At 35.8% G+C, this 24,750-nt stretch overlaps 1 protein-coding gene across 2 annotated transcripts in view; it reads left to right on the forward strand.

The window, feature by feature from the left end:
* Window positions 1-22,751, forward strand: part of RERG (RAS like estrogen regulated growth inhibitor) — a 114,466-nt gene extending 91,715 nt beyond the window's left edge. For both annotated transcript variants that reach the window (XM_030804583.1, XM_030804584.1), the window contains exons 3-5: window positions 9,429-9,485; window positions 19,130-19,203; window positions 21,015-22,751. In XM_030804583.1, coding sequence (XP_030660443.1) covers window positions 9,429-9,485; window positions 19,130-19,203; window positions 21,015-21,422 — 539 coding nt within the window. In that variant the 3' untranslated portion in view covers window positions 21,423-22,751. The remainder of the gene's footprint in view (window positions 1-9,428; window positions 9,486-19,129; window positions 19,204-21,014) is intronic.
* The last annotated feature ends 1,999 nt before the right edge of the window (window positions 22,752-24,750 follow it).

A 24,750-nucleotide genomic window follows, 5' to 3' on the forward strand; every position in this document is an offset into this window, starting at 1 on the left:
TTTGTATAGCATTCATTTTAAATTTCCATTAAATTGCTCAATTTTATTTTTTATAAAGCCAAACGTTTTTTTTTTTCAATGTCAATTTATTTTGACCTTCACAGGGAATAGAAAAAGGGGACAGGTGAAATAAGGGGTAAGGGAGAGGGTTCCTTCAGAAATAATCACTACATGAAGAGATCTTTGTCCCCTGGCCTCATCTGATAACTTTTTTAGTTTAGCTAAAACATCTGAGGAGTTTAGGTGGAGGAGAACATAAAAAGCAAGAGATGCCACCATAAGATGAATCTGAAAATAGAATTATAAGTTAAGTCCTCCTCTACTTAAACTATCTACCTGGACCATGTTAACCATGCCCGCTGCATGCCACCACCCACCAGAAAGTGGCATTCTGGCAAGGGTCACTCCCTCCAGCTTCAGGCTTTGATGTCCACTGCTTACGGGACAGTGCCTAGCACAGTACCTGGGACATGATAAACATTCAATAATTGTGTATGCATGATAGACAGGCAGATGAATGGCAGGATAAAGGATGGATGAATGGATGGAGGCAATTCTCTACATTATGTTTTCATTAATGTCTTACGTTCAACATGTTCAAGTCCAACATCATTTTTAATTTGTTTCCCCGTTATATTCTCAAAGAATAATGCTACCCCCAAACTTTTATTTCATATGGAGTCTTTGCACTAATCCCTCTCCCTCACTGTCCACCTCTAATCAGTGAACAGTCCCCAAGATGATCAGATCAAATTGAGCCATTCTCCTACTCAGAACCCCTGTATGCTCAAAAACTTCAGAGTAAAATCCAAGCTCCTTAATGTGACATAGGAGCTACTTTATAGTCTGGGCTCTAAAGAACCGCACAACCTGACCCCCCCCCCACCAACATAGCTCCCCGCACATGCCACTCTACCCACCCTGAACCACATGTGATTCCTAACTGAACTAGCTGTCTTGCGTCTTGGCCCTTTCTCTCTGCTTGAAATGCTCTTCCTAAAATAGTGAGCTTCAATCTGCTAAGACTCAGCTTATGGCTTAGCTTTAATATAAAGTCATTTCTAATATCGTGCCTAGGTATCCTCTCAGTCTTGCCTTCTTTGGTGCTTTGCACAGTGGTCAATAAATATTTATTGACTAAATGAATGGGTGTGAAAGTCACATGTGTGGAGAAAGAGAGATTTGATAGGAGATCGAAATGGATAAGCATTTGAAAATTATTGCATTCAATTATTAGCAAATATATCTGAAATCTAGTTTTTGTGTACACATCTTTTCTCTGAGTCCCTTTTTTTAGAGATCCGACATTTCAAATCACACAATCTTCTGTGGGTTTTTTTTTTTTTTTTGGACATCTTATTTCCAATCCAGCTCATTTCCATTCCCTTCCAGAACAGCTCCTCAGTACAGAAATAGTTTTTTCATCTTCTTTGACTAAGGGCTCCAATATTCCAAACTGGCGTAATCTTGGTCTCAGCCATCACCAACATCTGTGAAAGCAAAGCTTCAACTAGCTGTCATGGTCCCCGTGTGGCTTTCTAGGCCGGGACTCACTCGGTGCTGGGATCTCATACTTCACACCTCCATCTGAGGCACAATGACCCATGTTTCTTGGAGGAGACCAGAACGGTCACAGAAAAGAGAGGAAGGAGTGCTGTAAAAGAGAACATGGACTTGAGGGTTGGTGATAGAAGACCCAGGAACAACGTATGAAGAACCAAAAGTGTTGGACCCAGGGGACAAGGAATTGGAAAATTCGATTTGGAGGCTTGATTTGACAGGAGGTTGCTGGAGGTGCAGGTGAGGGAGGGAAGAAGGAGTGGAATTGCCTCTTATTTAAGGAGACCCACTGCGTTGTTGTCCCTAAGCTGGAAGACAAGCCATTATAAGGCTGACACATCATACACATTACTCCTATTTTATCTACTAGAGTTTTTCTGGAAAACACAAGTTTTGCTCCCCGTGAGGCACTCGAGTGAGTCCAGCTCACCTCATTCTGGCCTCCCTTTTACCCAGTCCTTGCAGTAAGAATCCTAGACATTGTAACAGGACTTCAATTGGATAATATTCAAAATTGCCCACATATCTTTATATTTTTCCTGGGACATGCAAAGGTGCAAACTTACAACACTTTATGAATACAAACTATATCTTTTTTCTTTGCTGACTTCCTCACTGCCTAAAATGGTTCCTGGTATGCTAATTTTTATTGTTAATGACTGAGGAAACTCATAAGAAAACATTTGCTTTTCACATACTGCTTCATCGCCTACATCTTCAGATACTTGTTTTCCTCATCTACAGCATTCTTACAGACGTTTTCAAGAAAAAAACAAAAATCTTATTTATCTAAAAGTTTTCATCTTGCTTCACAAAATTCATGTTCTCTTTCTGTGTTGCCATGGTTTCTGGTCATGGATATTTTCTCCACTAAGGAAGAATAAATCTAATCACAAGCAAAATATTCCCTTCTCAAAGCATGCTTCTCCATAAGATGTATGCTCACGTTAAAAAAAAATCAAACATGTAGAATTATATCATATACATAGAAATATTAAAATACAGTGAAAGTATTGTATATTGGAAAAATTATGGGTTTTAAGGTAAACAGAGCTGGGTTCATATCAGTTTTATCACTTAACCGCTTTGTAAATTAGACAAGTTTATTCACTTTTCTGCTTTGGTTTCTTATATGTAAAGTGGGAATCTTAATTTCTACTTTTAAGAGTTTTTGTGAAAATTAAATAAGCTTATAGTCAGTATTTAATATATACTTAAGCCCCCTTTTGATATTTAACCTTCAAGATATCCCAGTAGTGTTTTTATTTAAGATATAGCTGAAACTTACCTAATAGCATTTTCTAAAAGCATATACACTTTAATCCAACAACTAATATGATTAATAAATGGATACTTAGTTCTACAAAATTAATTCATCCAATAATAAACTATCTCCACAAATCTAGGGTAAAGTCTTCTCTATTTTTGTGAGTAACGCTCATTTTTACTTCTCTGAAGTCTTTTGACCACTTAAGGGTTGGAGTTAAATTTAGGGCTGATAGTGGTATGAGGTCAGGGGTAGCGATCCCTCTCTGGCCTAGGAGAGTAAGAGTGATGGGTCCTGCCTTTCTCAATCAGGTTTGCAATATAGGTTGATCAGATTGGCATCTGACCAGAGAAGTCGTCAATATATTTTCAAGAAATGAAAGTTCCACTTTAAAGAACATGTCTTTCAAGTAACAAAAACATACTAGAGTACAGACCCAAGCACAATAGCAATAGTGGAGCCACATAGCTTAAAGAAATTTTCTCATTCATTTCTCAAATACCTATTGGGCACATATGTGTCAAGTGCTATGCCAGCCATGGGACATAAAGATGAACAAGGCTTAGTCTCTGACTTCAGATCATTCACCATTTCTAAGACATACAAGAATATAAATAAATGTTTACAAGGTAATGTACACATTATGTAACAGAGAAGAAACAAAAGACAATTTCATGTCACAGGTGAGTGATTAATATCTTGGGAAGACCAGGGAGGACTTTAAAGAGGAGGGGATGCTGCATTAGATACCGCAGGTAGAAATGCTATCTGGGCCCGGCACGGTGGCTCACGCCTGTAATCCCAGCACTTTGGGAGGCTGAGGCGGGTGGATCACGAGGTCAGGAGATCGAGACCATCCTGGCTAACACGGTGAAACTCAGTCTCTACTAAAAATACAAAAAATGAGCCGGGCGTGGCGAGGTGCGCCTGTAGTCCCAGCTGCTGGGGAGGCTGAGGCAGGAGAGTGGCGTGAACCCGGGAGGCAGAGCTTGCAGTGAGCTGAGATTGCGCCACTGCACTCCAGCCTGGGTGACAGAGCGAGACTCCGTCTCAAAAAAAAAAAAAAAGAAAAAGAAAAAGAAATGCTATCTGGATATGAGTTAGTACATTTTAAATATGTGTTTCTTTTCCCCTTTCTTTGACTTAGTTCCATTCTGGGTTAACTGCTTAAAATACTGACAAGCTATTAGTTTATTTGGGCTTTTAAGGGTGCTAAACTAAACTAACGTCAGCTTGTAAGTATTTATGGAACATTCCAAATGTGTAATGATCCCTGCACTATATTTAAAATAATAGCAATAAACCCTGTAAGAAATGTACAGTCAAGTACATTAAGATGGTGGAGCAAAATGGTACCATGAGAAGAATTACACTGTGTGTGTGTGTTAGCACATCATGTGCGTTAGAATTAAGGGAAGAGTGTTGGTGCTCCACACCAGGGCAATAAAAGAGGATAATAAATGTTCCGAAGTTTATGTCTAAAATATCAGATTTTAATAGACATTTCAGGTTTCATTTTCACAAGGGTTTTTAGTCTTTTCTTTTGTAACAAAAGAAGGTTGAGACTAGACGATGCATTTTTTTCAAATGGAAGCATGTTTACATGTGTAAAAATGTATGTGTGCAAATACCTATATATATATGGTATATATAACATTCTCCATGGAATTTTTCAAATGAAGGGTTTAGACAATAGAGGAATACACTAGTAAGACTCTTAAGCTCCCTGGTAGCAAAGGCCTCATCTGTAAAAAGAGAATGTAGATCCTGAGGCTAGGAAAGAATAGGCCCACATTTTAGGAAGAAATGTAAACAATTTGAGCTTCAGTTTCTTCATCAATATACATACATCGTATTCATATCCGTATCCATATATTCCACACTATAAGGAAGTGAAGAGTAAAGATACATGTGTAAATATTTACCATAATGCCTAACCTAATAGAGCACACACTAAATGAAGATGAATAATAATAACACTACTGCATTACTTTTAAACTTTTTCCATTATAATTTTTATAATATTATTTAAATTGAGGTCATGCTTAATGCAATGAGAAAACAGTTCCCATGTTGTATTAAATCCTCTCATTCTTCTCTTTTCCATTATTTTTAAACACTTTATTTATTATGACATTTTAACTATAGATCATAAAAATCAAAGTGAAAACAATGTAGTGTTGATTTTACAACCCTTGTGGGCTTGGTAATGTACCTCATTGCCTCCTGATTTTTGCTGGTCAAGGTAAGGTCAAGTAGTTAAGCTGTAAATACTATAATGAAATGAAAATGGAGGAGAAATGAAGAGAGCTACTCTATCTCCTGGAGGCATCTCAACCTTGAAAAGTTTCATACTTAGGATACTACGTAAGTTTATTATAATTTGTTCATGTAGTTTTTAAGCTTTAACATTTCTAACTTTTTTATTATAAATCAACATGGGAAAAATAATTCAGATAACAAGTGGTAAATATACGTATCACAACCCATAACAGACTAAAGTTGTGCTAGTATTATCCACATTTGCCTTCTCTTTATATAACACAAATTTTTGTTTTTCACAAAGTATTTGAAACTCTTTGTGACAGAATTGTCCCAAAGTTGGCAAACTTTTGTAGAAGTCCCTTAAAAAGTATTTTAAAGTTACCTGATTCTACAACTTAAAAGTAACTATGTATTTTTTGTGAAGGTACTGCAGGTTACAGAATGAAAATGATATAAATCACTTAATATACATCCATAGTAAGTTTTCATTATTATATGAATGTTGTACCGTTGTAGAGCACGTATTAAATCAAGGGTCTTTATAGGGTATGTTACTAGGATTATAGACAAGATTCAAAAGGTATTCATGATGTGAAGGTGATGAGTAATATTCCTTGAAGCACTTTTAATTGGAGCAGAAATTCTTTTCCTAACCAAAAAAAAAAGATCTGTCCTGGCCATTTTAAACACTTTTAGTTACATTTTTCCAATGCAATCAACTCACCACAGTCCGATAAATACATAATACTTTTTCCAGCTGGAAAAAAAAATTTCCAACGTTTTTCCATAATAAAAACTTATTGTTGTATGCTACAAAGTTTTGGGGTGGATTTGTTATATAGCAACAGCTGTATGCCTGGAAACCTTTAGAAAAGAACAATCACAACTGTGTAGGAAGTTACATATGCTTAAGTATCTTAGAAAAAAATTGCATTATATACAGTGTTAATCAAGTTACTTCATGAATTCTATAAAGAAAAGTAATGACATATTTTTCAAGTATGATACTGAAAGGTAACATTTGAAAGTTTTGCCTGAATCTCTCTTGAATATGACTCTTAAATAAAGAATAGCATGTGTGTTAGTTTACATTTACCTTGAAGAGTTCATTTCTTGCTGAAGCTGATTTATTGTACATGAAATACCTAATTAGTTTTCATTTTAAAATATTATTCTGAAACTAAATCTGGCACTCCTGATGCCTACTTCTTCTTGATAATGATGTCAGGAATTATTTCGAGTAACCAGCATAGATTAGTTAATTTTTAGAAATAACGTGACTATTTTAATGTAATGGTTTTACCTTTTAGCTCTTACTTATGAATGGAATATCATGCCACAGAATTATTACATTAAGTGACTTTTAAAAATATTTTATTGGATTAAATTTTTCTTTACCAAATTTTCCATTTTGTTAGAAACCACCTTTCATTAATAATCATAAAATTCATAGTACCAGTAATACTGAAACGGAACCACAGATGATGAAGAATTAGCCAAGTAGGTTGTAAATTAGGCAAAAGGAGGAAAACAGTCTTCCCTACATTAGCCATTGGACATGTTTGGCTTGTTTAATGGAAAGGTATGGGTTGTCAAGGAAATGGGAAGAAAATAAAATATTTCAGAAGGCAGAGACTCAACAGTAACTACTAATCAAATATGTCAAATCTTAAAACTTCTGGAGCAACAAGGCCTTAAATCAATACCACCATTTTACTTCAAAAGACAAACTTCGCTCAAGATAGCTGGGATGGAGAGGGCAGGGAGTCTAAAGGAAATTAGGTCAATCTTTATAGTACCCATTTTCTTTAATTATAGTTAAATTAGATTATTAATTTATTAATAATTCAATAAATGTATTAAAATTGAATAAGTTTTAATATATAAATTTAATTACACAACTGGGATAAAATTTTATTATTTAAATTTAATAAATTATATAACTATTTTGAATATATAATTATTTAAATTTTATAAATTAAACAAGTGTTTTGAATATATATATTTTTATATAATAGTTAATATATATAACTTTTCGGGGTTTTGAGCATTCATATACACATATATGCTCAAAAACTCTAGCACTCTGGAGTTGTTTTGCCTCCCCCACTCTACAGCTTCAGAAAGTATTGCTGCATAACTGCACAGGCACTAACCAAGGTTCTTAACTGAGATCCAGGCATTTACAAATGATTCAATTATGTTCAGTATACTTGGTTTTGAAAGCCGATGGACTAATACATTTTTTAAAGATTTTGAGAAATGATTCAAATTTAAATGGTTTTGGAATTGAAGAACTGTAAATTTCACTTATGTAAAAAATTAAGCTCATTTTTTCATGATGGAAGATAATTAAGTTTTCTAGGTAGCCGGGTGTGGTGGCTCACGCCTGTAATCCCGGCACTTTGGGAGGCCGAGGCAGGCGGATCACGAGGTCAGGAGATTGAGACCACCACCCTGGCCAACATGGTGAAAGCCCGTCTCTACTAAAAATACAAAAATTAGCTTGGTGTGGTGGCACACGCCTGTAATCCCAGCTACTCAGGAGGCTGTGGCAGGAAAATCGCTTGAACCCGGAAGGTGGAGATCGCAGTGAGCCGAGATCATACCACTGCACTCCAGCCTGGGCAACAGAGGGAGACTGTCAAAAAAAAAAAAAAAAAACTAAAGTTGGAACTCTTTAAATCATGCAAGCTGTTATGTGTTTATTAATGTTGCTAATTGTACAAAAGAAAAAAATACGTTTACTGCTTACTGCATCCTGTATGTAAAAATAAAAGTTTCAGTCTCAGGAGAGTGAACAGTGACAGACTCTGAAGACTGTAGCTAAAACCACAAGTACAGTCACTGTGGGAAGTATTACAGGGTCAGTGGCCTTGCTACTTTCGGCACTGCAAATATTTTGGCTCGAATTCAGCCTCACACTCTGTAATTACAAAGAACATTGGTACTTTCCATCTCCAGCCCCCAGTCAAGAAGCCACGTTGTGCTCTGTTTTGCAAAGTCCTCATGCAGTTTACACTGCCATCTCTCATATAAAACTTCACAGGAGGAAGGTTATACCTCTGTTTTTCCTAAAAGTGAGAATAGGCAAAGACTAACAGTGACCTTCCACTAACTAGTTTTATTTCTTCAAGGGGTATCTTTTGGCTGCTACATTCAGGGCATTTCAGTAAAAATAAAAATACACATTATAATGGGTATTTTAAAAGTGTAAAATATGGTAGACAATGAATCTTTCGTTAAGGTCACTGGGATCCCAGGGAGGCCATCAGGGGTCTATGAAGGGCTCATGAGCCTGCTAAATTATATTCCAAATGTGTGTATGTATATTTTTTCAGGAAAAGGATCCAATGCTTTCATTCCATTTTTTAAGTGCCTGTAACATCCCGCTCCAATTTTTTTTTTTTAATTTAAAACCACTGTTTTCAACTATACTACAAGTGTAAGAAAATGTTTGGCATATGTCTCATCAATTTATAAGGACAATAGAGTCCACATATTTCCATGCTTTTCTCCAGCCCATCTTCCAGTTAAGTATTATCCGGATGGCCTAGGACTTAAATTCAGTTTGGTACAATGGATAAGTTACAGACTTCCCGGATTCAAATCCTTATCAGGCCACTAACTAACTAGATAAGCCTAATTAAATGAGTTAACCCCTCAGCGCCTCAGTTTCCTCATCTGAAAAATGGGAATTAACACAGTACCTGCCTCATAAAGATGACATGAGGATTGAGGAGATCATGCAAGCAAACTGCATAGCATAGTTCCAGAACCTGACTCTGACTGTATTCTATCAGTGCTACTTTTGATGAGTTTTCACAGATGTCTAATAAAAATCCTTAATTTTGAATATCTACTTTTTTAAAATGCAAATAACCTGCTAGTGATCTTTCATTACACTAAAAATTATCACATTTTAAACTTGCCTTTGCCAATCCTTATCAATATTCAAACTTCAGATACCTGTATTGTGAACTTTCATGTCTAAATTCATCATTTTACTAAAAATTTTATATATGAGCATTTTTGCATTATACTTTTGCTTGTTTTGTTTTTAACCTTATGACTAAATCAACAAATCTAATTGTTGACTAATGCACAATAAACCCATTCAAATATTGCAATGGTTTTTAGGCCATAATATGAAATTTATGAATATGAATAATATGAAAATTACTTGAATAAACATAAAACATTTATTTGCTTTATACACCAAGGAAATATAAAGGATTTATAGGGTTGTGTGGAGCATTTCGCTTTCCTTAAAAAGATAGATGCGCTAAGCAAATTAACAAATTATTTTTTGAAATGTTGCTCTTTTCTTCCACAGCTCTTGTAGTGAGATTTCTGACCAAACGGTTCATCTGGGAATATGATCCCACCCTCGGTAGGTCAAATTTTGTTTCATTCTCCTCTTCAATAAAAATTTATGGCCCCAAAGAAAGAATAATATTTTCTGTCGCAACATTTTTAAGCTCCTTTTAGCTGACTTGGAAGTGCTTTTCAAATCATGCAAAGAAGCCCTCTCTGAGGCTAGATGTGTGTTTCATGTTGTCTGTGCTTAGAACCCTGCAGGATTTTAATGCATAGATGAAGAAATTAGGTCAAGCCTCAGCCACGAGGAAAGGAAGTGGGTACAACACACTGCCCTCACATCAGAAAAATGCAGCATCATTCTAATGGGAGAAAGAGGATAAAATGGACATGGAACATTTGGTGCGTAATAGAATGGCATCCTGAGAAGAGTAACAGAAAGATAAAACTACTGAATATGGATTTTAGGGAAAAATAAAATATGTTTCTCTCTTTTCTTCTCTCCAATACATCTGACTAAAGTCTGTTACAGAGAGAGAAGGCGAGAAGAAGCAGCAAAATATGATGTCTGTGGATCTTACAAATAGTAATAATGTTGATGTAGAAAATGTAGGCAAACACTCTTCCTGTTTTTTTTTTTAATTTCTTTGTTTTGTTTTATTTTTGTCACTCCAAGATTTTCAGTTTAAAAGGGAGCAAGACTTCTTTCATTGTTTTTATTCATTCATTCTACAAATATTTATCAAGCGCCTCCTGTGTGTCAAAGTGTTCTGGGTGCTAAGGATAAATCAGTATACAGAAAGAGAAGGCCTCGGCTTTTTTGAGTGCACAGTCTAGGAAAGAGAGAAGAGTCAATAAACAAACAAATATATGTGAGATAGTGAGAAGTTGTGTGAAGGAAAACAATAAGGAAGGGAATAGAGAATGATCTTATAGTTTACTTAGTATTTGACTAATAGTTCTGAAATTTATTTTAGTAAGAAGTACAAGGTGAAAACCCAACGTTTTTGTCCAAATCGTTGACCAGTTTTCCTCCTGTTATGTATTAAATACTCGCTACCTTTCTCCCCTACTTCCAATGCAGTCTTTTCATATGTTTAATTGTTTACACCAGGACGCCATTCTAGATTTGCTTTTCACACCAAACAGAAGCAGCACACTTTTTTGTTAATTGTATGCCATACAGAACATTTTGATACTTTGTAGAGAAGGTCTTTCCTCATTACTTTTTTACAAAATTATTTTGGCTACTCTGTTCGTTGATTTTTCCAGATCAAGTTTAGAAACTCTGTAATAATATGACATGATTTTGATTGGAATTGTACTATAACTATAAATTACTTTGAGAAGATCCACATCTTTATGTTATTCCACCTTTTAATCTAGGAGAATAGCATGTTTCTACATTTATTATTTATTCTTCTGTTTTTGCTTTTAAATAGGTCAGAGTTTTCACATCCAAGTTTTTCAACATATTTTTAAATGTAGCCACATTAATTTTAAGATGATATATTTGGATCTAAAAATGCACCTGATTTTTTAAAAAAATTATTCTTTATTATTTCACCCACCAAAGTGAATACTTATTCTGCTCTTATATTTTTATTACTTACATAAGTTTTACAGAGATTATCTGAGAATCTTAATGATTAATGGGAGTTTAATTTTAAAAATACAAATTTTTTTATTGCTGTATCCATATATCTCAATGAAAGATGAAGCTTATAAAAAACGGTCTCATAAAATGAACTCTCCCTGAATGTGTTCCAGTACCTAATCTTATTATTCTTAATTAGTCTTAGTTTAACCATTTTCCCTTTTGTTTTATTCATTCTGAAAAAAAAAACTGCTATTAATAGTAATCTGCCTGCATCAGTTATGTATAGTGCAGGCTTCCTTCAGTAAGAATAATGAAACTTTATTGAGTGACCTTGTACAGTACTTCTCAAAGAGGATGGCAGCTGCTAAGCAACAAGCACTTTCATCAGACTTCAGGAGTAATGGATACATGACTCATTCCCAGGTGAGGGCTTCGTTAATTCTCTCACACTGAGGCTGGATTTGTGTGTCTATATGCTTGTGTGCAAGAGGTCACTTTTGTTCCAGCATAGAGGGGTTCTCAATCCATTTGATTCAAGGGAAATTAGCATTTCCTGAGTTTAACTTCATACTACCTTGGGGAAGACAGGATTCTTTGTTGAATACATGGCTACTGCATTAGTCCATTCTCACAATGCTGTAAAGAAATACCTGAGACTGAGTAGTTTATAAAGAAAAACAGGTTTAATTGGTTTATGGTTCTGTAGGCTGTACAGGAATCGTGGAAGCATTTGCTTCAGGGGAGGCCTCAAGGAGCTTTTACTGAAGGCAGAAGGGAAAGTGGGAGCGGGCATCTTACGTGGCAGGACCATGACTGAGGGTGGGGGGGCATGCCAGGCACTTTAAAACAACCAGATCCCAGTAGAACTCACTATTGTGATGACAGCACCATGAGGGATGGTGTTAAACCATGAGAAACCACCTCACGATCCAATCTCCTCCCACCAGGACCCACCTCCAACATTGGGGATAACAAATGAACATGAGATTTGGGTGGAGACACAGATCCAAACCATATCAACTATTTTAACTAAAAGTTTCAAAACCACCACCAAAAGAGATAACTACATTAAAAAGCCAAGTGGCTTATATACAAGAAGCAGTGTTGAATTCTGAAGTCAGTGCTTTCCTGAGAAACATGGGGCAGTTTTTGTTCAACCTGGAACAGAATTGTTACTCCACGAGAAGCTGAAGACTATGATCATCATTCTACATATTAACACACTTCGAATATTTACTGCTTTGAAATAATTCAAGGAAGAAAATGTTTGCTACTATAGTATCAAGTGACTCCTAAACTTTTCAGTTTCAGACCCAGTGTTTTATTTGATTTTTATGGTGAAAGCCTATCCTAATAATTCAATTAGGGATGCAGGCAAGGGAAAGAAAGAGGGGGGGAACTAAACCTACACTCCACTCGCACTTGCACTTCATAAAAGAAAGAAATTGCTTTAACATCCGAGTGTTTTGAAGGATACAATGTAAAAAAAAAATCAGTTCCTTACATTGAACAATTTTAGTTTTATTTTAATTTTCCTTATTTTACCGTGGATCAGTGAAATCTTTGTGGGTGGCCAGCACACGGATGTCTATGAACCACATCTGTAAACCACCACGGAAACTCTTAAGATATGGGAGCTGGACCGTCTAACCATGAAAACCCCCTGATGGTGGTGGCAGCAATTATCTGATTGTAGAACAACAGGATCCATGTTCCGAATGGATCCCAACCAAGAATTGAATCTCTACCTCCAAGAGTCATATTACCCTCTAAGAATGCTGGTCACCACAGAGAATACAGACAGAGGCTTAGAATGTGTGTGCCTGTGACTGTGTGTGTGTGTGTGTGTGTGTGTGTGTGTGTGTGTGTGTGTGTGTGTATGATGGAGGCATTTGGAGAGGGAGAGACCGTATTTCAGCCTCTGTCACTACTGCAACTGGTCCCTTGGAGGCACTGTGTTTGATCTGCTTAGAAAAGGCTCAGATGAGGATGGGAATCAGGAGACGTTAGACCCACTAGTTCTTTGGTTCTGTGATGGGTTCATCTTGCCTGCCTTACAACTCCTGCTGCTTGGAATGGTTCATACGAAAATAGATACACCCAGAACAAATTATCTTAACCAGATTCTAAAGCAGAAGTGCTTAGCCAACTCATAGAATTATTTAATTATTTAATATTGGCACTGCAAGGAGCTTAGAGATTGTCATTTGACAAATAAGGAAACAGGTACAAAGAAGTAAATTTAATCAAAATTACATGTCCAGTTGTGGTTAGACTAGGAATAGAACTCAACTCAGTATAATTTCCATTCTGGCATAAATCAACATAACTAACTGCTGTTGTTACTGTGCTGGCTAAGTGTCCATACTAACCTGTTGAAATTTGCAAAAAAAAAAAAAAAAAGCTAAATCAGTAAAAAGATTAACCACATGCAACATCCCTTCAAGCACCAACTCCTCTTAGACTACATAAAATATACTTCTAGTTATTAAACTACTAGTGAGTGTAGATTTTAAATTATACATCTCTCACAGTGAAATTCAAGTGTAACTTTTAATGCCTCATTCCACTTTGAAACTCATATTTTTCTTATAGTATACAATATTTTGGTTCATTTGGAAATATCTCCTAATCATCTCCCCACCCTTCACAAAAAAAGGCTCAATTTATTATTTTTGTTTAGTATGAACAAAATCAAAAGCAAATCCACCAAACAAACACATACACATTTTCTTTTATGTATTAAGATGCATAGTGGAGTCTAATTTCAAAAGCTACTTAGTACTTTTTTTAGAGTTAACTCTGGAAAAGTTAGCACATAGATGCACAACACTTTGCCTTTTGGGGCAATACTTCCATTGTTTTACACATAGAGAAAATGGGCTTCTAATGAGAGAGAGAAGCTTAAAGAAAAAAAATGCTTAAAATGGTATGAACCCAGTATTCACCTTAGACAAAATCACTGCTACCACATGCTGCTATGTCTGGGGCAGACATTCTCTCATTTCCTGCATTTTATCCTTTTTGTTTCAGTTAACAAATAGCCAAAGAATCACAACTTCATACAATTTTTATTATATTCCATTTCCCCCCTACTGTGGCATTCTGTGATTGAAATACATACCCTATTTATCATGGAAGCAACAGAGAAAAATGTCCCTGTCTCTCAGACAACTTTTAGTGCAAAGAGATGGAATAGAGCCCAGAACTCTGTTTTCCAGTCTCTGGGGCTGATGCCAGTCTTTTTAAAAGGGAAGTCGGTACAAAGGACACTAAAGAACAGCAGAGGGAGAAGCCAAAGGGCATGGCTCCCCAGCATGTGTGATGCAGAATGGGCTGCTCTTCCTCACGCTGCGGCACTGAAGATGAAAAAAGAAAATCGTTGGGAGAACACTTGGAGACAAGTGGCTGCTGTAAATAGTATTTTAGAGCATTAAATCGTACAAAACTATAATCTCTCATTTAACGTAAAAGAGTAGGGGGATGGAATATTCTGAAATTGTGAATCACTATGCAGACACCATGTATGAATTACATATTCTAGGAGAATGACAATAACGGAAAATACACTTATTAAAATATTGATCATAACCTAATTTTTAAATTTTACTTTTTGGAAAATGCTTGAGCAATGTGCCGTGCTTATGGCAATGATCACCACACAGTGCTGATGGAAGTAGAAGGCAAGGATACGGCTGGCAAAGCTGCATTCTACGGCTTGTATTTTGGACAGGAGATTATATTTACAGTAAAGTAACAGAAAACAGTAGTCAAAAAAGGACTGCAAAATAGTTGATGAAATGAAAGTCAGAAACATGAGGTAGATAGAAAAAATAATTACAAAACCACTGGCTTACAAGCTACCCCCATGAGAACAGAAACTTCTGAGTTTATTGTGTTGGTTGGTTGGTTGGTTGGTTGGTTAATGATTTGGGTAGTTTGGGTACAAAGAATTGAGTTAGTAATTATGTTAATCATACTACTCTTTTTCATGGTGTTATGCTATTATTAGTGTATGGGAGGCCTTATATTATTCCACTTTCTTTTCCCCTTCATCCCTTATTTTGACACCCACTGCCCTCCTCTTTCCCTTAAGTGCAGAGTCTAATGTGTTTGAAACTAAGCATGGTATTTAAAAACCTGAACTCCAAAGCTGGTCTCCCTGACTCAAATCTCACCTCTACCATTTATTATCTGTGTGACCTTGGGCAAGTTATTTAATCTTGTTACGGTTCAGTTTCCTCTTGTAAAATGGAGCTAATAGCAATATATACTTCACTGGATATTTGTGAGGATTAATCAGTTAACATAAGTGTTTAGAACAGTTGTTCAAATAGAAGCAGTATGTGCTAGCTATTATTATATATTTACTTAGGAAAAATAGTGTTCTGTATATATATATTTTAAATTTATATAAACTTTATATATTTTTATATCTATACACTTCTAATCATTATAACCAAATCTGATATTTTTAAGATCCATGCATTTTTCTGTATTTACTTCTAGTTTTCTACACGGTATTCTTTACTATGCCACATTTAACTAATCTCCCCAGTGATAAACACCTAAGTTGCCTCTAATATGAGCTACTGCTAACATCACTAGGGAAAACATACCTTTAAATTGATGGTTCTCAAACTTTAGCATGCACCATAATCACCTGGGGGACTTGTTAGAACACAGATTGCCCATAGATCTGGGGTGGAGCCTGAGAATTTGCATTTCTAACAAGTTTCTAGGTGAGCCAGATGTTAGTGGTTCAGGCACTACACTTTGAGACCCAGTGCTGTAAGAACCTGGACCAAGTTTTTTCTAGTGCATGTACCTGAGAAGGAGATTGCTGAATCATAAGGTATGCCCACACCAAATACTAGTGAATTGCTCGTCAAAATTATGTACCAGTCTACGCTTTCATTGCCAGTGTAGAGAAGATGGCTATAACCTAGTCAGGCATTATATTACCTAGCTTTATAATTTTTGCCAATCTTATGGTCATAAAATCATTTTATAAGCTTCTCTCTGGTAAGTAAGCAGGTAGAAACATCATCTGATATATGTTTTCGCTAATTGGGCATCCTCCTCTGTGAATTTCCTCTTTGTATACTTTGGCCGTATTTCTTTCCTGTTCACTTATCTTTTTAATTTCTAAAATTTCTTTCATACTTTAGGTATTAATCAACTTTTTGCTTATCGTGTTAGAAATATGTTCTCCAGTCTTTAGCCTATTTAATATTGCACAAAATTCTTAATTTTAGTGTAGTCAACCCATTTATTTTTTATCTCATTTTTTTTGGTCTGTGCATGAGCTTTTATATTTTCTTTTAATTTTTTTAACTTTAGGTTTCACTCTTCAAATCTAGATGAGTTTAGATCTCTAATTCATCCAGATTTACTTTTGATATATGCCCTAGAAGCCCAACTTTATTTTGTGCATTTAATGGCCAATTCTTTCTTATTGGTTCCAATCCGAATGCTACTGATTGAACCATTTATTATTTCCCTAAGTAACTTGTGGTGCCACCTCAGTCATATACTAAGTTCCTATATAAATATGAGTCTATTGTTAAGGCCTTGGCAAATTTGTGCATTCTGATATTAGTACCACACTGTTTGGAGTAATGTTATATAGTATTATATAATTTTAAATAAGTTTCTTGAGCTGCTCAAAAAGTCCAGCTGAACATTTCATTTGAATTGCATTAAATTCTAGATTAATTTTGCGGAAAACTGACATGTTTTTAAAAACGTTGTTTCTCCATTTTCCTAGGATTTTCTTATTTATTCAAGTCTTTATTTTCTGTTATAAATGTCTAAAATTTTCTATTCTAGAAATTTTTTCTTTTTGCTTTTGGAGGGTTTTGAAGGGTTTTGTTCATTTTTATTACGTCCTAAATATTGTTTATTTTACTACTATTGGGAGTAGTTTCCTGTTTTCTCTTACCTTTCCTACATGGCTTTTGCTGATACAGAAGAATGCTACTGATACTGTATTTTTCTCCAGAATTTATGAGTATGAAATTATTGCTTATAAACTTCATATTATTTTATTTTTATTTCAGCAGAATGTACAATTTCCTCTTTTTATGCTAAATTTTAATTGCATTGTCTCTCTTAATTTAATGGCAGTATTGTCAGATCTTTACAGCTCTGCCCTCTTTTTATATCTTTTCAAATACCATGCTTTGGTTTTGTTTTCTTTTTCAGGATGTTTTTTCTTTTATTTCTTTTCTTATATTGTCTTGAATTTATTCTGTTTCTTTTCTTCTAATTTATTGAGTTGAATACGTAGTTCACTTTTTCTAGATTTTTAAGAGTTATAACATCTTCTGGAATCAGACAAGTACATTAGTTCACACAAACTTGCTTCTGGCCTTTTCCCCCATCTTCACCCTGATATACTGATAGAATCATCTAGAATTGTAATGCCAGGATTGATTTTGATGTAGTTTTATTGTTTTGATGGACGTCTTGAATTCAGTTTCTGGCAAAAAGTCCTACATCAATCTGAGTCATATCTTTTTGTAGATGATGTGCTTTATTCCCTAAATCCCTTTAGACTTCTTCATCATTGATATCCTTAAATTTTGTCATAATAGGTTTAGATATAGAGCTTTTTCCTCATGTGTCCTGCTAGTTCCTTTGATCTTAAATCTTTCATTGTTTCATTGTTCCCTCACGTTGAGAAATTCTCAGTCATTACAACCTCAATAATTTCCACTCCTCTATGTATTTTATTCTCTCCTTTGAGGCTCATTTTATAAAGGATACTAAGATTTCTTGTTCTATTATCCATACCTCTTATTAAATTTTACTTTTACATGTTCCTTTGTTTTACTTACTTATACTTACTGACACTTCTGGGAGAGTTCCTCGACCTAACTCTCATCAGGTCAGTCATTCATTCATTCTGTTCTTTATTTCTGTTGTTCTAGTTTTCCTACAGAGAAGCACCAGTTGGCACTTATTTTTGACCTGTGGTTTCCATTTTATGTGATGAGGGGCATACTCAGGACCACCCAGTCTTCTTGTACCTGCTAACTTCTCCTTCCCCTCACATAGCTTGGTGACCACTCTGCTGTTGATCCACCAACCTCCAGCTGGTACTGAGCATCTGCCATTTTTCTGCTTTGAAGAGGCAGCATGAGCAAGACGACTCCGTATAGTTCCACCTCCCCTCCATGCTGCCCAACCCTCTCCTACTTTGGATTACTGTTCCTCACCAACCACCCAATACTGGGGTCTGACCACCTTTTACTACCCCTAGACTTTCTCATAGTTTCACATCATTTGGCAAGAACCATTCACCTTCTGGTAATATATGTTACATTTCCAGAGTTGAGGTTTGAAAGGAAATTAGTAGCTTCTGTTGGTATGTTATCTTGTTAGAAACAGCAGTTTCCAAAAACTAGATTTTTAGAAGCACCAAGGCAGAATGCATTTTGTGAAAATCACCTTCTCAATTTACATTGTTGAGGTCTCATTATAGAAGGAAAAGAGCACCAGGGAGCTGGCTTTTCAGAAAAATAAAATGGAATCTTCAGAGGAAAGGATAGGGCCAGGCGCCGTGGCTGAGGCCTGTAATCTCAACACTTTGGGAGGCCAAGGCAGGCGGATCACTTGAGGTCAGGAGTTCAAGACCAGCCCGGCCAACATGGTGAAACCTTGTCTCCACTAAAAATACAAAAATTAGCTGGGTGTTGTGGCAGGTACCTGTAATCCCAGCTACTTGGGAGGCTGAGACAAGAGAATCACTTGAAACCCGGGTTTCAGTGAGCTGATATTGCACCACTGCACTCCAGCCTGTGCAACAGAGCTAGACCCTGTCAAAGAAACAAACAAACAAAAAAAAAAGTATAGGGTAGCAAAGATGCAAAGAGATTCCCCCTATTCTACACTCTGAAAGTCAGTGGCACCCATGTTAGAACTTGGTATGTCCAGGAGCTAAGTATGAAGATTCTACATTTTTGCACATCCGTCCTCTCTTTCCTAGACTACACAGTTCCTTATGCTGTAAAATCAGGAATACTTCTCCCATGCCCATTTTCAGTTTTAAGGATCAAATTAAATCTTGCATTTATTTACCGTTTTGCCTTTTTAATTTGCTCTTCCCTTAGAATCAACCTACCGACACCAAGCAACCATCGATGATGAAGTTGTTTCCATGGAGATACTAGACACTGCTGGTCAGGTAAATAAAGAGTTCAGCGAAAATATTTTTCTGGATCAAATAAAACTGAGAAATCTATGCTAAGAACAAAAATAAGGCACTTTTCTTCAACTAACTTTTGCATGCCTAAAACCTTTTTCTCTAATTAACTAGCCATTTTATATATTAACATATTTGTAAATATCTGTATATTCATCCTTATGTAAGCTGCCCAGTGTTTCAAGGGGATTTTGAAAATACTATAATATTCATATATCATCTAGGTTAGACTCTCTCACCTATATTTTGTGGCATAGCAAGATATTAATAAGTTTTCATGGTCAAATGTGTTTTGAAATGCTCAAATGAAGTTAAACAGGTGTCTTTACTGAAAGAATTCTTAGAGCCTCTAACATACTTGTGTGTGAGTCTTTAAGAAAGAGATTTAGTATATATTGTATTCTAAACTTACATGATGTCATATAAGTTTGTTTCAGAATACTTTATGTTAGATGTCTTTCTTGTAATATTTGGTATTAGGTCAGTCACTTCTGAGATTACAAAAGGGTTCATAGATAGGTTTAGTTTCCAGGTACAGAAATGACCACTGGCTGGGCGCAGTGGCTCACACCTGTAATCCTAGCACTTTAGGAGGCTGAGGCTGGCAGATCACAAGGTCAGGAGATCGAGACCATCCTGGCTAACATTGTGAAATCCCGTCTCTACTAAAAATACAAAAAATTAGCCAGGCGTGGTGGTGGGCGCCTGTAGTCCCAGCTGCTGGGGAGGCTGAGGCAGGAGACTGGCGTGAACCTGGGAGGCGGAGCTTGCAGTGAGCCAAGATCGTGCCACTGTACTCCGGCCTGGGCGACAGAGCGAGACTCCGTCTCAGAAAAAAAAGAAAAGAAAGAAATGGCCACTGGAATGACAGAAAGCTGAAGTTTTCCATGGTACTTTATCAATGACCCGTGACCCCCAAAAAGACTTGAATCAAAGTGTTAAAACCAAGAAGTGTTCTTGAAATGAATTACCCACTTTTCTACTTTTCCATCTCATCACCACCTACTTATTCTCTGACATTCACAGAGCACTGATTCTGAAGACAGGCAGCAGGGAAGTGCATGCCTCCATAAGTAATTTGAACCTGGGAAAGCAATGCTTTTTCAAATCATGCTTGTCACTTTCCTATGAAGGAGTGATAACCCACTTTGAGAATCACTTCAATAGAGTTTCTATCATTGGTACTACATGACATTTTGGGGGCTCTGAGATAGGAAAAGAAAAAAAAAAGCCAAATCCTTTAGCATAGAGTTGGATTCTCTAAATAGTTTGTCACAGTTTTTCTGGAGGCTAATTGTCTATAATCTGAAGAAAGAGAAAGTTAAAACAAACAACAAACCAAAAAAGTAATAAATAAACCAAAATGGCATCTTGCTAAATTTTGACTCTAATTATGATACTTAAAATGTGGGATGGGCCTACTTGTCTGTTAAAAAATTGCTAAGTCCTTAATTGTGATGAAAAGTCTCAAAAGTGATGTGCTCAGCTAAGATTATAATTTCTTTTTAGTTTTTAGGATTACAGATTTAATGATATGGCAAGAAAAAAATTAAAAGCAGAAAGTTAAAATCTATTAAATTAGAAAATACTCAGTTCCCTGAAATATGTTGAGATGAATAAGTAATGACTGTATTTAAAACTTATTTAGAAGGTTTGTACAATTAGAATACCACAACTTTTTAATGGCTTTGCATATAAAGACCAGTAATTAAGGGACTACTATCAGCATTACCAGCATCCATGTATTTTGATTATTTCCAGGTCTCTTGACGGCCATTTTTCTTTGCCAACAGGAAGATACCATTCAGAGGGAAGGGCACATGCGATGGGGGGAAGGCTTTGTGCTGGTCTACGACATTACTGACCGAGGAAGTTTTGAGGAAGTGCTGCCACTTAAGAACATCCTAGATGAGATCAAAAAGCCCAAGAATGTGACTCTCATCTTGGTTGGAAACAAAGCTGACTTGGACCACTCCAGACAGGTTAGCACAGAAGAAGGAGAGAAGCTGGCCACAGAACTGGCTTGTGCTTTTTATGAGTGTTCTGCCTGCACTGGAGAAGGGAACATCACAGAGATATTCTATGAGTTGTGTCGAGAGGTGCGTCGCCGGAGGATGGTGCAGGGCAAGACGAGGCGACGCAGCTCCACCACGCATGTCAAGCAAGCCATTAACAAGATGCTCACCAAAATCAGTAGTTAGGCAGCCCAGCTGAGGTGGACCAAGTAATTGGAAATACTCTTCCCCTTCTGTTCCCCTTTCAAAAATAAACAAAATATTGCATTCTTTGTTTTGATTCTGAGAAATGTCTGGGCTTCCCATTGTTTCCAACCTCTCATAGGTTTTAGCATGGGAAGTTTTAGCGTGTTTTATGCAATTTCAGTGCTAACAACTTCCTCCTTTCCTGCTTGAATAAGATACACTCTAATGGCATTTGAACATGTAATCACCAGAGATTCTGAAATGACTGGTTTATGTTAAGCTATTTTTAGGCATCTTCACCTTGCTTAAGTAGGTTGAAGTTTTTTCAAAGGCACTTAAAAATTCAATTTCTTGTCAGATACTACAAATAATTGTCTTAAAAGTCTAAGATAGCAGAAAATACAGTAAAAACACAGGAGAAGAAGCTGAGCTATTGGAACAGGAAATAGAAGGAACTCTAGTTTCTGTCTGAAGTGAGGATTTTCTGAATTATCTAATATCATCTAGGTCTTCTTTAAAATTTTATTTTGTTCTTAAGTTCAAGCATCTTCTCACTAATGTTTTTCCACTATAACAGAGAATTCATTTCAATTTGAGTTGGTTCTATCAATGATCTATTGATCATTACACCCTAATTCTCCTTCCTTGGCTCAAACAATATTTTCACTATAACAAAGGCAATAGGACTCACAATTCACATCCTGCTAGGCCTTTTTTCATCAAGTCAGGGTGATATAAAAACATTGGAAATCTTTTCACCAAACCCTGACTTTATTGAATGCTAGTAAAAGATGTAGAATTAGAGACATCTGATTTGTTTATCACCTTAGCAGAAAAACCACAGTCCAAAAAACAAGCAAATTAAGAATGGAGCTTAACCATGCCTCCATTGGGAAGTCTAGACTTTGAGCCAGGTACAGTAAGAAAAATTAGCCTCTGATTCATTAAGTTTGCCACATGACTTGTTTTGATATTTTGGATACATTAACTCAGGAGAATTCAGAAAAGAATGGGTGATTAAAGTTCATTACAGCTGAATAAATGTGTCTAAAACAGATTCTTATATTCTGAAAGTACAGTCTACAACTGACAAAACTTTATGATTCTTTTCTCCCCCATTATGCCCCTATGTATATCAAGATTTGGGTACTTTATTTTAGTAGAAAATATATATCTTTTACATATGTATGTATTTATAAATGCATAGATATATGTATAAAAATTTGTAAGCGTTAGAGGCATTAATTCACCAATGCATTTGGACAACTTGATGTAACTGACTTTATTTTATGTGACTATAATAAAAAGCATAATTTTCTCATTCTGTCATATTTGGGTAATCTTTCTTGTGATAACATGAAACATTTATAATTTGAAGGAAGACTCAAGGGGACAACTGAATTGCAAAACTGACAAATCAGTGAGCCTGATATAAAAAAATTAGCTCCTGTTGATTAAACTAGCTGCTTTTGGAGTCTTTAGATGCTATTTTAGATACTTTACGTATTATCGAATCTTCACAATCACTCTGTGCAAGACTAGTACTGTAAGCACAATTGTAGAGATAAAGACATTGAGTCACAAGGGGGAAAATGTAGTAAAGCCAATTTCGCATAGCTATTTAGTGTGTAGAACCAGGATTTGAATCCAAAGAGTCAAAAAGTTGGATTCTAGACCTCGCATTATTAACCATTATATACTTCTTATCCTTGAGCTGTAGTGGGGAAGATACTGAAGCAGATAATTCACTTTAATTATGTTTTTCTTCACTCATTACAAATCTTTATACATGTTGGACACATAAATTGATACAAATTAGTCTATTTGATGGTGACTGATCTGAGCCTTAAAGTATACATGAGAGTTATCCAAGAAAGAAATATGGTAAAGATATTCTAGGCAAAGGAAATAGCATGGAATCAAAATATAGAGACATGAACAATGATGGTAAGTGTGGTAATGAAAGGGAGTTTAGAGGACCACATATCTCATTTTTAGGGGAAAAGGGGAAAGAGAACAAAAGGGAATAACTTTTTTTTAAATGAATGGGCAGGAGGAAAGAAAGTCAAAAATTCCTATTCCTGCAAGCAACTACCTACTAAAGAATCAAATTGGTAAACTTAGCTATGATTCATTTTCAGTAAAGTCTTTTTAGACAATGTAGGGGACATGGAAGCAGATGAAAATTATTTTTGAAATATTGTTATCTTCTAGAATTAGTCACTTTGATTCTCTCATATCTATACTTGGAAATATAGTTCAACCAATTCCTATTAAAAATAAGCTCATAAGGAAGCATAGTGAAATACATAGATGTCATTCTTGAGTCAAAAAACTAAGTCAAACACACAGTCACCAACACTAGAAACTACCCTAGGTATGTGAATACAAATCCAAACATTAAAAACCAAACAACCATTGGCATAAGTTTCAACCACTAATTACAGAAGAGCATGAGACTGTACAAATATAAATTGGTTATTTCTCTCATGCCCTAGGCTTCTCCCCAAATGTAAGATTATAAATAAGTTAATACTATTAGTTGGTTAGAAGCTGAGCTTCATTTTTATGAATGCCAAGGAAGCAAGATTCACTTTGTAAAAAGTAGAGACAGTGTTTTATTTTCTGTATTAAAAGCATAGCATCACTTCGCCATTATGGAATAACAGGGACCAGATTTACTCTTACATATTAAACAACTAGAAAAAAATTCAGATAAAATACACAGAACAATGGTTTTCAGATATTGAACAACAAGCAATACAGTGCATTGATCCCTAAAAGGAGGGAAAGAAATGATGTAAACCTTATGAATGCTTCAGCTTGCTGCCAAGTGACAGATTCCAAGAAGCAATACAGTTAAAAATAAAAAGGAAAGAAAGAGAGTGAGAGAAAGAAATGAAAGAAAGAGAAAATAAGAGAAAGAAGAAAAAAGAAAGAGAAAGAGAAGGAAAGAAGGAAGGAAGGAAGGAGAAAGAAAGAAAAGAAAAAAAGGAAGGAAGGAAGGAGAGAAAGAAAAGAAAGAAAGAGAAAGAAAGAAAAAAGAAAAAAGAGAAAGGAAGGAAGGAAGAAAAGAAAAGAAAAAGAAAGGAAGAAAAAGAAAGAAAGAAAGAAAGAAAGAAAGAAAGAAAGAAAGAAAGAAAGAAAGAAAGAAAAGAAAGAAAGAGAAAGAACAGCCTGGGCACGGTGGCTCATGCCTGTAATCCCAGCGCTTTGGGAGGACAAGGCCGGTGAATCACTTGAGCCCAAGCGTTCAAGACTAGCCTGGGCAACATGACAAAACCCCATCTCTACTGAAAACACAAAAATTAGCTGGGCATGGTGGTGT

The sequence above is a fragment of the Nomascus leucogenys genome, chromosome 23 (assembly GCF_006542625.1).
Source record: "Nomascus leucogenys isolate Asia chromosome 23, Asia_NLE_v1, whole genome shotgun sequence".
In the NCBI taxonomy this organism is placed as follows: domain Eukaryota; kingdom Metazoa; phylum Chordata; class Mammalia; order Primates; family Hylobatidae; genus Nomascus; species Nomascus leucogenys.